Here is a 17,383-nt window from a genome sequence, read left to right as displayed (position 1 = left end):
GGACTTCTCCAGGGCTAAATTTTCCAATGTGGCTCTTGTGCAGTCAGGGCCAGGACCAGTCATTTGTGTACCTGAACAAGTTTTGCAAACCTAGAAGATTTAAACCTTCATTCTAACACATGCTTCTTGACTTATCACAAAATCAATCTCTATATAATCATGGATGGTAGGATTTTGTGTTATGAAAAATATGTATCTTTATAAAAAATCATATTAAGAAATGTCCCTTGGTGTGTGTTCAATCTCTCTCTCTCTCTCTCTCTCTCTCTCTCTCTCTCTCTCTCTCACACACACACACACACACACACACACCCGTGTTATTCCCTGGGATTTGTCTGCCTTGCCTATCCCTAGTTCCAGGTACTCAGAACAACAGTTCCCCAGATCTCTTTCAGATATCGGTCCTAATTTCTTTCCTTACCTCTTTCTTTTCCTTTTCTCTCTTTCTTCTTTTCTCTCTTGATCCCTCTTCCTCCCTCCCTCCTTTTCTTTTTTCCTTCTTTACTTTCTCTTTTTTCTCTTTCTTCCTTCCTTCCTTCCTTCCTTCCTTCCTTTCTTTCTTTCTTTCTTTCTTTCTTTCTTTCTTTCTTTCTTTCTTTCTTTCTTTCTTTCTTTTTCTTTCTTTTTCTTCCCTTCTCCATTTCTTTCCTCTTTCTCCCTTCCTTCCTTTCTCTTTTTTCTCTCTTTCTCTCTTCCTTCCTTTCTCTTCCAACTTGTAATTCCACAAAATTTTTGAGACCATAGGGAACTCCAAAGCTTGGCCTGCAGGCCCTTCCTCAGAGGGCCTTCCTATTTTAGCCTCTCTCTGTCAGCTCTGATCCTGCTTCTAATGTTTCCAGCCTGACTGTAGGGGAAAGGAAAGGGGAAAAAAAGGCTACTGCTACTTTAAATATACTGCATTAAGAAGAAGGTTGGAAAGGGGCCTGCGTGCAGTGAGACCTAGTCATCTACTTGGAAAGGCAGTCAGTCTGAAATCGAAAAAGAGAAAGCCAGTTTCTCTCAGAGGGAAGCAGGACTAATTCATAAATCAGGTGAAGCTGGGTCAGATCACTGCCAGCTTTGTGCATGGAGAACCACATGTAGGACCTAGAGTGATGGATCCAGACTCCCTCTTGTATCAAGGCGACTTCCATGGTAAGTAGTGCAATCTCACTCCTTCGGGGTTCAAAGGAGAAAGTGTTGTGAGGTTGGTAAGCCTACTCAGGAAGTCGAGAGCAGGGAGATAGGCAGAGCAGGCTGGCATAGGGGGATGGAAGGAGGAAAATAGGTTGTTCCTCTTAGCAGAAGGAATTGGCAGGGAGTACTGATGCACTTCATTGGACCTCCCAAATCTGTTTCTCTGGAGCAAATGAAAGAAGTTCCATGGACAATTCTTGGGACCACATTGGTACACAGTTTAGGGTCCTGGACCCTGATAGAGCACATTGAATTAGGAGTAAGGGGACCTGGATTCTGTTCTTGACTCTTCCACAAACTCATTATATAACTTCAAGTGCTTTGGGGTGGGTGGGGGAAACTATGTTAGGAAATCAATAGAATCACTTCCAACTCACATATATGTTCTGAGGTTCTTTCCAGCTCTGTCATTCTAAATTCTTAAGTCTTTTCTAGCTCTAATATTTAATTTTCTAAGATCCTTTACAAATTCAAAGTACTTTCCCATTTGACACTCTCTCTGTGTCTTCTATGAGTCTACAAACCAGGCAACTTATACACTCTATATTATACAAGCTCTGGGCTGGGAATGGAGGACAGAGAAAAGGAAGAAGAATAAAGGAAAGGAGGGAGAAGGTTTGTATTGTGAAGGTTGCTTCTGGCTTTGTTTTGGCAAAGAAGAAAAGGAAGCAACTTTCTGAACTCTCCCAGCCCTCTCTCCCGATACCCCCCACCAAGAGAAAAGTGTTTTGAGTACTCCCCTTTCTCTCTTACACAGAGCTCAATGCTGGAATGCAATCCTGTAAGTAATTTAATTAGTGATAGAATTGTAGATAAATTTAGATGGAGACGGAATGAATATGCCCTGTAATTAAGGTCCACAGTTCAAAACTGAAAGCATTCCCGGGGTTTACAGAACCACAAAATGTTGTGCGTTGTTGTAGGCTAAGTTGCCTTGGCTTAATGTAGTAACCAGAGCCCCTTTTCCCAAGGCTTGTGGAAAAGTTGTTCATGACCCTTGAGCCATAGGCAGGTTTTTAACCACTTCAGAACCTAGGTTCCTAAGATCACAAATTTAAAGCTAAAAGGAAACTCATATCATTTAAAGTCCAAACTCCTTGTTTTAAAGATAAGGAAACTTAGAACCTAGGAAGGATAAGACTTTGCATAAAAATTTCTTTTAAAGTGTGACTTTGAGAGATTAGTTCACCCAATATAGGGAACTGAGCACTATATTTGGAGTCAGAGGACTTGGTCTTGAATCTCTGTTATGTATTGCTTCAGTGACCTAGAAAAAGTCACCTCCCATTTGTAAGCTTGTTTTCTCATATATATAAAATGTACTAGATGGTCTCTGATGGTCTCTAATATGTTTTCCAACTTTAATGTTCTATGTCTTAACATGTTATATCCTGATGTCCCTTTGAACTCTTTTATTCTAACCTATGATTAAGGAAATGGTCAAAATATGTCCTAGAGTTATGAGTAAAGAACAGCCAGTTCCTGTGGGTACAGGTGGTCTCTTCCCATCAGTTTGGTTGAAATCATAGTAAGAAAACATCATAGATTGACTTCAGAGAAGATTGAACCTGGAATTCTGAAAAGGAATGAAGTCCCCACATACATGTGCCAGGGATACCACTTGATATTCTACACTGTCAGTCCAGAGTCAGGCATGGTTAGGGTTGGACACTGCCCTTTATTTAAACTTTCCCTACTGACGGCTGGCTCCTTCAGGCCTGTCTGGGCACAAAGTCAAGACTATGCTTCCTTCCTCATAGAAAGTGTAGTATTCCAAGGGAGAGAGTCATAGTGAGGACTGGACTCTGCTGCCACTGCTACCACCAAGGTTTCTGGGGCATACAAAGAAAGTAGCTGAGGCTATAGGAAAATGTGACTTAAGAATCTCTTATTTTCCAAGAGATTGTTGAAGGGAAGGACTCCTGTCATCACTTACTAGATCAGCTTGTGGTTCAGGGGGAGCAGTTCATTCGTCTTTTCCCCTCAGATAGACAGGCAATGTCTTTAGAGGAGTTATTTGAGGCACTGAAGCAGAAGTCAAATGACCTTTCCTCAAGGGTATTGTAAAAGAAGTTTTTATTGATTATAAGTTGGATTAGTTGGATTTGGAGGTTCCTTTCAAGCTCTGAGATTCTGAAACTCTGGGAAGGTTCCAAACATATTTCCTTCTCCAAAGACTATGATCTTGAATCTTTGGATCTGAGGTCCCCACAGAAGCATGAGAAATTAATCTTTTTTTTGAGGAAGAAAGCTTTATGAAGATGCCCCACCATGATCATCATCAACACAGTTCACTAACTTACCATGGGTCACCAGGCAACATCTCCTTGAAGGCCAATCCATGGAAAATAGGGGAATAGTCTCCAAGTATTATAGAGATTATAGCTGAAAGGGATGTTAGAATTCCTCTGAAAAATAAAGGCATTGAACTTCTTGATCTCTAAAATCACTTTTGGGAACTACATCTAATCATCTTCTCTAAGTCTCAATTTCATCTGTAAAATGACAACAAGAATCAAATGAGACAATGGATATGAAAATGGTAAATTTGTGGCTCATTTTGCCTAAATTATCTGTGCTTTGGTTCTGATGCCTTCATATAGTCTATTAGAGTCTATTTTTCATTTGGTTCTGACTACTTACTAATCAAGGTCTCTTCATGTAGTTCACTGGCCTTATGACTATTAATTTCCTAGTAAACTTCCTAGGGATATGTGATCTCCTTGCTACATAAACTCCCTCACTCATATTTTTATACCTACCAGGCAGGTAACACTTTGAATGTGATGCCAGACATTTTATTAGCTATTTGATTCTGGATAAGTCATCTAACCTCTTCATATGTAATATAAGGATAATAATATACCTATTTTCAGGATCATTTTGAGGACAAAATAAGATGATATTTGTAAAGTGCTTTGCAAACCAAAGATTCTATGCATATATTAAGTATAAAAATGTTATTTCCTGGATTTATTTCTCAAATTCTAGCTCCTGTTTTCCTATCTGGAACAACAATATTAGAGTAATTTGGTCTAAGGTCATGTGTGCTAGACTTGGAATCAAGAATGGTCTTCTGATGAGTGCAATATCATTCTTCTAGTCCAGATTTTGTAACTTCAGAGTCATTCTCAATTTTTTTTTTGCAAGTCAATAGGTTTAAGTGGCTTGCCCAAGGCCACACAGCTAGGTAATTATTAAGTCTGAGGCCAGATTTGAACTCAGGTACTCCTGACTCCAGGGCCGGTTCTCTATCCACTGCACCACCTAGCCACCCCCATCCTCAATTTTTGACTTTTCTATATCCAATTAGTAAATATGTTTTTTCAGTTCCACCTCCAAAACATCTTATGCATCCATTTCTTTTTCTCCACTCACACCACAACAGCTCCAATCCAGGCCTGCATCACCTTTGACTTGGATTATGACAATAGCCTCTTAATTGGTCTCCCTGCACCCTGTCTCTCCAATCCATCCTTCACACATCTGCCAGACTGATATTCTTGAAGCACAGATCTGACTGTGATACTCCCTTGATCAAGAGGTTTTCAGTGCCTTTAGGATAAAATACAGACTCCTCTGTTTGGCATTTTAAGTCCTTCACAGTCTGGCTCCAGACTATCTTTCTAGACTGATTATGCATTACTTGCCTTCATGTATTCTAGCCAAACTGACCTATTTGCTTTTTCCTGAACAAGACATTCATTCCATCTCTCACTTCTCTGACTTTGTACAGGCTGCTCTTACTGTGTGAAATGCCTTCCTTCCTCACCTCTACTTCTTGGAACCCTCATGAACCTTTAAGGCTCAGTTCAAGTGCCCCTTCCTACAAGTCTGCTTTACCAAGACCCCAAGTTATTACTGCCCCACGTCCAAGTTACGTCTGCAGTTATTTTAATATATTTTTGTGTTTACTTATATTATTGCTACCCCTCCCCAATTGGATGTAAGCTTCTTGAGGGCAACTATCTTTTTTTTCCTTTATGTACTCATTGTTTAGTACAGGGTCTTCCAAATAATAGATCCTTAATAAGTGTCTGTTGAAATGAGATGTAGGTATGAAAGCTATCTCAGATACCATGTAACCATGTGGAGAGGATTTAATCTTTCTGAAGCCCAGTTTTCTCATCTGTAAAACTGGAATAATAATACTTCTATTACTTGCTCTCATAGGACTGTTGTGCAGAAAATAATCAGTAAATCTTAAAGCAGTAAAGAAATGAAAAGTATTATTATTCACTAACTCCTGACCATGATTCTTCTTCCAGGTCTTAACAATAATAATTAATGCTTTTATAATGTTTTATATTCCTTGTTTCATTAAATCCTTACAACAACATCATTCAGTAGAATTATAGTCTGAGAGTTAGAGAGGATCTACTACTGAAACTTATTCAGGGCTTTTCTGACAAGTAGCTATCTAAATTTCACTTGAAGACATCCAGGGATGAGGAAGACACTACATTGTAGGATATTGTATTCACTCTGAGACTACTTGCTCTGTTGGAAAGTTTGTTCTTATAGATTGTTTAAATCTTCTCTCTACAACTTCTATCTATTCTTCCTAGTTCCATTCTTTGGACCAAGTAGAACTCTCCAACAATGAAGTTGCATCTTTCAGTAGGGTGGCACTTCCTATATCTGAAGACAGAAAGGAAAAGTATCCCCTAAATCATCTCTTCTCCAGGTTCCCCTACCACATTTGCCTGTGATAATGGATTCTAATTCCTTATTCCTTATCTTCTTTGATTGATCACTTCAGAGTATTGGAAGTAGAGTATTGTTTTCCATTTCTAGATAGGGACACTGAGGTGAAAAAGAAAGTCCCATTGGCAAGATCACATGGAAAACTGATTAAATCCTGAGACTAGGACCTAGTTCTTCTTACTCCTATATATTCTATCTTCTCTTTTTTGGATGTTCTACATTCTTTTAGTTATCTTTATTGAATTGGGAGGGTGAGAGGGAAAGAAAGGAGAAAGCAAAAATCCTTATTTATCCAGGAACCAATCAGATAAAATTCACTGAGCAAATTTTAAAGCAATTTGAACTATCTTTCCTGATTTCTTGCCTAGTCCCTGAAATTCTGATGACGGTATATGGTAAAAGTGAATTCTATAAAGGATAAATGAGGCTGGAGTAGAAGAAAGTCCTTTTGGGAATGAGTAATCAGAGGTGGGCAAAGATGCATTGACTTTGAGGAAATGACATAGAAGTTGTTGCCCTAGACTACAATAAGTCCATTTTCTCTTTCATTTTGGTAACTTAGTACATCCAGGGAATCTTAGAGCTGGAGACAACTTCAGTGATCATTTGGTCAATGCCATATTAGATTAATGAAACTTATCTAGGATACATTCAACAGTTTTGTTTTGAATATCCCCTTTAACAGAGAACTCATAACTTTAGCAGACATATCACTGGATGGTGTTAGATAAGCAGTGTTAGAGAATTACAAAGAGAATCCCTTATCAACAAGTGGTCATGCAGTGATGGGAAAGTACTTCAGGTTTCCTAATGCATTTTAAGATAGTTCTAATTATTAGGTATTTTTGCATTAAAACAAATCAAGGGGGTGGCTAGGTGGCACAGTGGATAGAGCACGGGCCCTGGAGTCAGGAGGACCTGAGTTCAAATCCGGACTCAGAGACTTAATAATTACCTAGCTGTGTGGCCTTTGGCAAGTCACTTAACTCCATTGCCTTGCCAAAAAAAAAAAAACCTAAATAAAACAAATCAAAATTTGCCTCTTTATAACCTATTACTAGTATTTTCATAAGATATAGAAGGGACCTTAGACACCTGAAAGTTCATCTTCTACATGTGTTTCATTTTGTTTTTACAAGGCTTTCCAATTAAGTGATTTGCCCAAGGTCACACAGTTAGGTAATTACTAAGTGTCTGAGGCTACCTTTGATCTCAGGTCCTTCTGACTCCAGGGCCAGTGCTCTATCCACTGCACCACCTACCTGCCCCTTCATCTCCTACATGTTGCAGACAAGGAAACTGAGGTCCAGAAAGGCCTGACTTTTTCCAAGTTTACAGATAGACTATAATAGAACACCCTGAGTCCAGACATTTGCCTCCCTTGTATCTATTTATTATTCCTCAAATCTGAATGGTAATTTTTCCCCAAAGTGTTTTCTCCCTTGTTCTCTTATATGATCCCTAAAATATCCTGGGAAGTAGACTGAGAAACTATTATTATCTCAATTTATACAAATGAGTGAATTGAAGCCCAGAGCCATCTAGGTAGTACAGCGATTTAAGTTCTGGGCTTGAAGTCAGGAAGACCTGAGTTCAAACCCTTACTAGCACTGTGAGTAAATCACTTACCCTATTTATCTCAATTTCTTCAACTGTAAAATAGGAAATAATAATAATGTCTATCTTGCAGGATTGTTGTCATGGTAAATGAGGTCACAATTGTGATGCACTTAGCACAGTGCTTGAAACATTGCTGGTACTTTATAAATGCATATTCCTTTTGCCAGAGAGAGGGAAAGCCTTGATCACTGTTGCACAGCTTCAAGGATCCAAGATTTGAACTCAAATCTTCTAGTTAATAATTCCAGTAATTTCCTTCCACCATATCATACTGTTTCTCTTCCCATTTTTGCCTAGGACTCAAGAAAGAGAAGTCCACAAAAAATTATGGGGGAAGAACACACATATATGATAAATAGGACCAGAAATATTTCCATGAAATGACAAAGGAAACAACAATATTACTTCTTTCAGTCAGGAAACTCCAGATGTCTCAAAGGAGATAATCAGCATCTTCAAACTTCCAATGAGAACAAAGGAAAGAGTTTTTTTAAATAGACAGGTATGATACCTGTTAATTACAGTATCATTTACAGTCTGTACAACTCCAGGAGCTCACAGACACAAAATATTAGAATTCAGGATGTCATAGCTAGAAGAGGCCTTACTTAGACCTCCTCAGAGCTGGCAATGAACATTGGGATGTTGCTAGAATAGTAATTCAATTCAAGAAACACTTACTAAGTGTCTATTATATGCAGGATCCTAAGATTGACATTGTTGATACAAAGTTTAAAAATGACACTGTTCTTATAATAAAGAAGCTTAGATGGAAAGAATTGAAATTTGGGAATTGGGTTCAAATAATGGCTCTGATGTATTACCTGGGTGATACAGGACAAATAATTTCACCCCTCTGATTCTCAGTTTCCTTACCTATAATCAAGGGGAATGAGAAGTGGTGTGACATAGAGGAATATTAGTTTTCAAGTTAGGAAGACCTGGGCTTAAATCCTGCCTCAGATACTATATTACCCTAAAATTAAAGTCATTTTAATTTCTAGTGCCTCAGTTTCCTCTCATGTAAAATGAAAGGGTTAAACTTGTTGACTCTTAAGTTACCTTCCTGTTGTTAAGTCTTATAACTTCTAAGATCTCTTCTAACTCTAAATCTCTTTCTTCATGATATGAGCAGAGGCAGCAAAGAATTGGAAAATGAGGGGATGCCCATCAATTGGGGGGGGGGTTGAACAAGTTTTATGAATACTATTGTATTTTAAAAAATGAAAAAGAGGAACTTTTGGAAAAACTTGAGAAGACTTGTATGAACTGATGCAAAATGAAGTGGGCAGTACCAGGAGAATAATTTATGCAATATTGTAAAAATAATCAACTTTAAAAGACCTAGTCATTTTCATCAGCACAGTGACCAACCACATTTCCAAAGAAATATGAAATGATGAAATATGCTGTTCTCCTCCAGCTAAAAAAATGGATGTAACTAGAGTCCAAACTGACCATATATTCTTCTCTTTTTTCTCACTTTTTCTTTTAAAGGTATAAATTTGTTTTGAATGACTATACAGGTTAGTAATATGTTTCATTTTTCTTACCTTCTCATTGGCTGGGAAAAGTGAAGGGGAGAGAGAGAGAGAGAGAGAGAGAGAGAGAGAGAGAGAGAGAGAGAGAATTTGATGCTTTTAGTTTTTTTGAGGCAATTAAGGTTAGTCATAGTCATACAGTTACTAAATGTCTGAGGCTGGATTTGAATTCATCTCCCCCTGACTCCAGGGCTGCTGCTCTAGTCACTGTGCCACCTAGCTGCACCACATGCTTGTTTTTACAGGTGGGGAAAGTTAAACACCTTAAAGCAACTTGCCTCTATGAATTCATGAGAATTTAACAAATATCAGCACTCTCCTTTCTGGCTGTGTACAGAGAATTATTCAATTTAAGACAATGAAGTAGAGAAGAAAGAATACTGAAATTAGAGCCAGAAGATCAGGCCTTATTAGAATGCTGACTGTAGAGTGTCAAAGCTGGGAGAGGATTCAGATAATAGAATGTTAGAACACAAAATCTCAGAATTTAAAAGTACCTTGAAACATAAAATGTATAAAATATTATAGCTGGAAAGATCCTTCAAGATTATATGATCCAAATCTCTTATTTTATAAGTGGGAAAAATAAGAGTTAAAAAAATTGAGTGACTCATCCAAGGTCCCATAATGAGCTATTAGCAAAGCTGACTCTAGAATCCATGGACAGACCAGTGATATATTCCACTATACAATACTGCTACTTCTTACCTTGGTAGCAGCTAAATGGCTTGGTGGATAGAATGTTGAAGATCTGGAGTCAAGGAGACCTGAGTTTATATCCAATCTTAGATACTTATTGTTTGTGTAACCCTGGGCAAGTTCCATAACTTGTGTTTGTCATAATCCATTGGAAAAAGAAATGGCAAACCATTTCAGTATCTTTGCCAAGAAAATCCCATGGATGGTAGGACACAACTGAATGACTGAACAATGACAACAAAAACCCATTATTTCAGGAATCAAAAATATACTAGCCAACTAACTCTTCCATTGTAGGGTAAATAAGGATAGTATGAGGGAGAGACATAGCAAGAAACATTTACTTTTTCCAGTAACCCTCAGTCAGCACTAGATTAGATGACCACTCATGAAGGATATTGTCAAGGGGAATTCTACTTGGGTCAAGAGTTAGACTTAGTGAGGTCTTGGGTAACTTCCAATTATGGGATTCTAGGATTCTCTAATTGCATCCCAAGGAAGAAAGTGAAGGGGCATGAAAGTAGAGAAGACCTTGGCATGGATAGAGACAGTAAGCAGCAAAAGATTTGCAATTGGATAGGGAACTATCTCTAAAGGGCAAGGTTATTTTGAGCAGTGATATCCCAGAGTGATTTGGCCTCAGGCCAATACTGTCTCAGATAGGGACTCTTCTTTCCTCTTGGAATTCTCAAGGGCTGCCACAAATTACAGGAAGGGGAGGTTAGAGAAGAGTGAGAAGAAAAATAAAAGCACCCATTGCTGACTCCTCCAAAAAAAAAAGACTAAAGGAGTTGGTGATGAGGTCCAATCAATCAATCAACAAGCATTCATTAAACTCTCACTACTTGCCAAGAACAGTGCTAGGCTCTGGGAATACAAAGAAAGAGAATGAAACAATCCCTACATAAATGGGCAAGGCAAGTACAACAATAAGAGTGTGTTTGACCTTCACATATATGTTTATATGCATATGTAAATGTATATACATGTATATTTGTATTATAAAGTGAATAAATGCAAGATAGTTTGACAAGGAGGCAGTGGGGAGAAACTGGAAAGATTTTATTCAGAAGTTGTAGTTGAGTAGCATATTGAAATAATGAAAGACTATATGAGGCTAAAACCAGAAATATAATCAAGTCCTGGGCAATGTGTAAAGCTAAGGCACAGCAAGAAGAGATAGAGTATCATGAATAAATGTAGAGAAGATCAGTTTGTTTGGATTACAGAGTGCAGAAGAGGAGAGGACTATCTAGGGGACTTAGAAGGATAGGTTGGTACCAGGCTGTGAAGGGTTTTGAAAACTAAACAGATGAATAGATGAATATACTAGATAATATATTTTATGTGAGCTATATAACAAAGAACCACTAGAGTTAATTGAATATAGGAACACATGGTTAGATCTGTTTAAGAGAAATTATTGGCAGTAGTATTTAGGATGGATTGGAATAGTAAGAGAATTAAACTACAAATTACAGTTAGGAGACATATTACAATAATCTCAGTAGATAACTATTGAGTAGAGAGATTGAGCTTTGAGACATGTGGAGATAGAAATGTCAAGAACTGTCAATTAATTGATTATATGGGATGAGGGAGAGTGATGTGTTGAGCCCTGAGATTATAACCTGGGAGATTGGAATGGTGGTAATGCTTTACAGAGAGAAAAAGGGAAGATTGGAAGAGGGAAGGGTTTTGTGGAAAGATAATGAGATAAGTTTTGGACATCCTAAATTTTAAGTTGTCTTTAAGATATATGGTTTGAGTAAAAACAGTTGGTGATAGAAGATCAATGCTCAGGGAAGAGTCTGGGTGGGATAAATAGGTCTGTGAGTCATTTGAATAGATATGATAATTTCACTCATGAAGTTTGTTCTCATGACAAGATTACTGTTTGCAGAGAAAAAGGCACAGGAAAGAACTTTGGGAAATATCTAAGGTCAGGAGTTGTGATACAGAGAATGAATTTAGCAAAGAGATGTTACAGGAGTGATCAGTCAGGTAAGAAAAGAACCAGGAGAGAGTAGCATTATGGAAATCCAGAAAGGAGACAGTTTTAACTATTCAGGAATGGTCAACTCTCAAATGTAGTAGACAGATCTGGAAGTATGAGGACTGAGAAAAGAGCACTGGGCTCAACAAATAAGAGATTATTGAGGAATTTATAATGAGTGATAAATTTGGAAATCAGTTTGAAATAGGATAAGGAATAAGAAGAGAGAAAGTGGAATCAATAAGTATAAACAGCTTTCAAAGAGTTTGGATGAAAAAGAGAGGAAAGATATAGTATAATAGCTTGAGGTGAGGTGAAAGTTTTTTTAAGTTTGGGGAGATGGGAATTTTTGAAGGCAGCAGAAAAGAAATCAGTAGAAAGGAAAAGGTTGAAGATTTGGGAGAGAAGAGTGATATATATATATATATATATATATATATATATATATATATATAATCTGCTTGAGAAGACTAGAGAAATTGGATCAAGTCAACAGGTTGAGAGATTAGCTTAATAAATATTTAGTAATAAATTGATTTAGGGGCAGCTAGGTGGTGCCCTGGATAAAGCCCTGGAGTCCTGAGTACCTGAGTTCAAATCCAACCTCAGACACTTAATAATTACCTAGCTGTATGGCCTTGGGCAAGCCACTTAACCCCATTTGCCTTGCAAAAACCTAAAAAAAAAATAAAAAAATTTAAAAAATTGATTTAAGTCTAGTTGACTAGATGGGAGGCCCAGGTAATGGAAATACCAGTTTTCAAATCAAAAGATTTTTATTGGAGTCATGGCTTTATTACTTATTACCTATAATATAGTATAGGTGTAGATGTAGGGTGTGTTTAAGGAAGCCTCTGGTGTGAGGGCTGCCAAGCCCTTTTCAGGGTTGCTCCTACACCTTTGATGTCCACCTGAGCACCTAACTCACCTGTGGTTCCAAGAAACTGTAACATGCATTATGGACACACCCCAGGAAACCATTTCAGCAGGCAGGCTAAAGCAGGTTGAAGGTAACCAAGGGAGTTGGGGGAAAGAGGTATCTACCCCAAACATATTAGGACTCGTCTTTCACTGGTGGAATGGATAGATGAGAACATTTCATTTCCAAATACAATGAAGGCAGCTGAAGCAGGATATGAGCAGCACTCAGTTGATTAGACATGGAAGATGCCAAGGTAATCTACTATATCTAAAGTCATCACCAGTTGTCTTGACTCTGATGAAAACTTTGGAAGAGAGAGTGAAGCCAATGACTTCCTGCAGCTTCACCTCACTTAAATTCAATTTACACATGAATCAAAAGACATTACCCATCCTACTTTCCCATTCCAGTCCTAGAGTCCTGTAGTGGCAGGCAAGTGATGAAGCAATAGTTGTGAACACACTAGAAGCTGAAGTCACAATCCTGCACACAGGCAGCCCAGGTCATACAGTCATTTCCCCACTGAAATTCAGTGAGATTCAGCAGCTTCCAGGGTGTCTATGCAGCCCTTTGAAGGATCACACTACCCACCTCCTAGTGTGAGGAAGGAACTATAAAAGGTATCCTAAAAATTGTCTCCTTATCTAACCCTGACCTGATTATTGTGTCAGGCGGGATTCCACCCTGCAGAGAAAATACAAAAAAATGTACAAAAATTTCTTCAAAAAAGATTTCACTCATCATCAGTGCATGGAATATGCACATACTCATAGACAATGCAAGATTCAATAGACCTGAAAGACTAACAGTTATTGTTGCAAGAGAACTCAGCTGGCATTATATTCAAATAGCAATCCTGAGTGAAATAAGGTTGGCAAATGAAGACTAGCTTACTGAAGTTGAAGAAGGATACATTTTTTCCTGGATTGATCACAGCAAAAGGGAATGATGTAAAGCATTAAGGTAGTTTATGCAATCAAAACTAAACTAGTCAACCTAGATTATGACTATCAAAAGGAGTGAATGACTGACTCATGATAATGAGACTGTCACTTGCAGAAAAACACCATGCCACCATCATCAGTGCCTATGCTCCCACCATGATGAACCCTGAAGTCAAAGAAAAATTGTATGAAGATCTGGAGACCTTAAAATCAATATACCAAAAGAGGACAGGTTTATAATTCTGCATGACTTTAATGCTAGAGTAGGCTCAGACTACTAGACATGGTAGGAATCCTTGGGAGGAGTGGAGTTGGAAATAGCAACAACAGTGATCACCTACTACTGAAGACTTGTGCATCTCATGACTTTCTCATAAACACTGTCTTTTGTTTATCTAAATGCAATTAAAGTTCCTGGATGCACCCTTGCAGCAAATATTGGCAACTACTAGACTATGTGATTGTAAGGAGAAGGGACAGCCAGGATGTGAGAATGAGGAAGGCAATGGGTGGTATAGAGTGCTGGACTGATCACAGACTTATCCCTTCCAAACTAGATATTCACATTCAACTAAGCAACAGCCCCAGGGTAAAATGACTACTAGAAGAATTAATGTCAAGAAATTAGAGTTTCTCTCTGAGTGGGAACAGTTTGTTGCTAACTTGGAAGGAAATTGAGCCAACACACAAATGGCAACAGTGGAGCAGAAAAAGAGTGGGCAGCTTTCAGAGATCTGGTATGCAGCTCTGCATTTGCTCCTCTGGGTCAGAACACTCACAAGTCAAGACTGGTTTGATGAAAATGATGGGGAAATACAGAAGCTTTTTAATGAAAAATGAGAACTCCACTGGGTTTATCAGCAGGATAAATAATCATCCATTTCTAAGAAGGCAGCATTAAACTCCTTTAAAAATAAAGTGAAAGCTTATAGATATGTAGGACTTATGGCTCAGTAAGAAAACAGATGGAATTCATTTTTATGTGGATGATAACAATACAAAGAATTTTTATTATATCCTAAGGGATATTTATGGGCCAAAGCTCTATAGTGCATCTGAATTGCTCAGTTCTGAAGGAGCCATATTGATTAATGATAGGGACATAATGCTAGAAATATGTTCAGAAAGACTGAACACCTCCATAGTGTTCTTAACAGACTGTCATCAATCAATGAAGAAGCCATTGACCTTTTATCTCAAGCTGAAGTCAATTCAGACCCTAGGTGAAGTTCCAACTCAAGAAGAGATTTTGAATGCCATTAGGTTCCTTTCATGTAACAAAGCACCAGTGTTGATTCTATTCCAGTTGAGATTTACAAGGTGGGGGGTCCATTGCTCATCCAAAAGCTGACTGAAGTTTTCCAGGTTATATGACATGAAGAGGTTATCCCCCAATAATTCAAGGATGCTTCCATTGTCTATCTCTATAAGGGTAAAGGAAATAGAATGTTCTATGACAATCACAGGGATGTTTCTCTTTTAGTCATTGTTAGTAAGATTCTTGCCAGAGTCCTTCTCAGTAGACTGGTCTTTCACCTGAAAAAATAGTCATCTACCTGAGAGTCAGTGTGGCTTCAGAAATAGTCGAGGTCAATATGGTGTTTACTGCCTGATAACTCCAGGAAAAATGTCAGAAGCAGAATAGAGGTCTGTATACAAAGCTTGTACGAAGTTTGTAGATCTGACCAAGGTCTTAAATACTGTTGGCCATGAGGGTTTATGGAAAATTATGTCAAAATTTGATTGCCTGGAGAAGTTCCTTAGTACTATACATTGATTTCATGGCAACATGCTTGCCTAGGTTCTGGATAGTGGACAATGCTCTTGTGATTTTCCTAGGCACCAATGGGGTGAAACAAGGATGTGTCCCTGCTCTCATGCTTTTGACCATGATGTGTTCAGTCATGTTATCAAATGCCTTCACTGAGGATGAACCGGCATCAAGGTCAGTTACTATACTGAAACTAAATTCTTCAACTTGAAAAAGCTACAAGCCAAGAACAAAGTGGAGGGAGTGTTAATGCATGATCTTCTGTTTGAAGATGATTATACACTCAATACAAGCTTAGATGCAACAAAAATATGGATCAGTTCTCTGCTACTTCTGTCAATTTTAACCTAACAAATAATATCAAAAAAAAACAAAAAACACAGGTGCTCCATCAGCCAGCACCACATCATCCATATGTGGAACCAACCTGAAGATCTACAGAGTTGTTGTGCTGACCTCAATGCTTATGTCTGTAAAAACTGATCAGTCTACCAATGTTATGGCAAGAAACTGAATCACTTCTATTTAAATTGCCTTAGGAAGATTCTAAAGATACCAGACCCTAAGGTTCTTCTTGAGCTAATTTGCCAAGCATTCAAAGATTACTACAGAGAGCACAATTATGAAGGGCTAGTCATGTTGTTAGAATGCTAAAAAAAATATTTTATGGAAAACTCACACAGGACAAGTGCTCACAAAGGGTTAGAAGAAGTGATAACAGGGACATCTTGAAAATCTCTCTTAAGAATTTTGGAACAGTGGGGTGGCTAGGTGGCACAGTAGATAGAGCACTAGCCCTGGAGTAAGGAGTACCTGAGTTCAAATCCAGCCTCAGACACTTAATAATAATTACCTAACTGTGTGGCCTTGGGCAAGCCACTTAACCCCATTGCCTTGCAAAAACCTTAAAAAAAAAGAACTTTGGAATTGACTGTGTAGCATGGAAGACACCAACACAGGACCAGCTAGCCTTGCTTTCCCCCATTAGAGAGGGTGCTGTGCTCTATGGGCAAGGCAGAATTGAAGCAGCTCATACATACATAAATTTAGAGTAAATACCCCAGGTGTTCATCCAGACTGTTTGTACCCAACCTTTGGCAAAGCATTCCAAACTCATATAGGTCTAATCTGCCATGGTCAAACACAATGTAATTTATTTGTAACATAGTGTTGTCATTTTTGGTCTTCTCCAATAATGAAGGACTAGAACCAACCAATATGACTTTGATAAACCACTTCCTCTTTCTGGTTCTGTTTCCTCATCTGTAAAATGAAGGGCTGAATTAGATAATCATTAAGATTCCTTTCAACTATAAATCCTATGAACCTAAAAACCAAGGAAGGAACTAGACTGGCATGTCATAATGGATAAGTCAGTGATTTCTGCTTTTCCTACCTCTAACTTTTGGAAAAAGGCTAAATCAGGAAAAATATTAAATGATGAAGAAGAATGTACTGGATAGAGAAGGATCTAAATCATCTAAGTCCCACAGTTTAATGCAAATAAATGAAAAGAAATCAAAGCTTATGATGAAGCTGGACTACTATGCCTAAAAAATTGGAGACTGGGTAGAGAGGGCAGAGTGGCAGCTAATGACAGTGTAAATAGTCAGGGTATCAGCTACAGTGCCTAGCCTAGGATATAAAGTTGACACTGAGAAGTCAGTTCAGTAAGACATTTAACTGAGGTCCCTTTTAAACAAGAAATCAGAAACTGTGAGTTTTACATAAAAGAAAGTTTAGACATACTCAATATTAATTTCCTCTTGAGCTATATGATTTTTTTATTTTTATATGCCATGAACAACAGGGAGATAGGGTGGTACATTTGAAAGAACAGGAATCAAGAGAACTGGGTTCTAGTGCTAACAATGTTATTAATTTTCTATGTAATACTGAGTGACTTATTTCAACTTTCTGGACCTCAATTTTTCCATGAGAGGAGTACAGTATTTTCTATAAGAAGCTTGTTTTGTTGCTGGTACTTTACTCCAACTTGGTATTTAT

At 38.0% G+C, this 17,383-nt stretch overlaps 1 protein-coding gene across 2 annotated transcripts in view; it reads left to right on the top strand.

Moving 5' to 3' along the window:
- The first annotated feature begins 965 nt into the window (after nucleotides 1-965).
- DAB2IP (DAB2 interacting protein) overlaps nucleotides 966-17,383 on the top strand; it is a 325,075-nt gene continuing 308,657 nt past the window's right edge. The window contains exon 1 of one of the 2 annotated variants that reach the window (XM_074211663.1): nucleotides 966-1,134. In XM_074211663.1, coding sequence (XP_074067764.1) covers nucleotides 1,132-1,134 — 3 coding nt within the window. In that variant the 5' untranslated portion in view covers nucleotides 966-1,131. The remainder of the gene's footprint in view (nucleotides 1,135-17,383) is intronic. The other variant, XM_074211659.1, reaches the window with a different exon arrangement.

The sequence above is a fragment of the Macrotis lagotis genome, chromosome 1, assembly GCF_037893015.1.
Source record: "Macrotis lagotis isolate mMagLag1 chromosome 1, bilby.v1.9.chrom.fasta, whole genome shotgun sequence".
NCBI lineage: Eukaryota > Metazoa > Chordata > Mammalia > Peramelemorphia > Peramelidae > Macrotis > Macrotis lagotis.
Note: the sequence above shows the minus strand (reverse complement) of the source record. Positions and strands in the feature narration are given on the sequence as shown.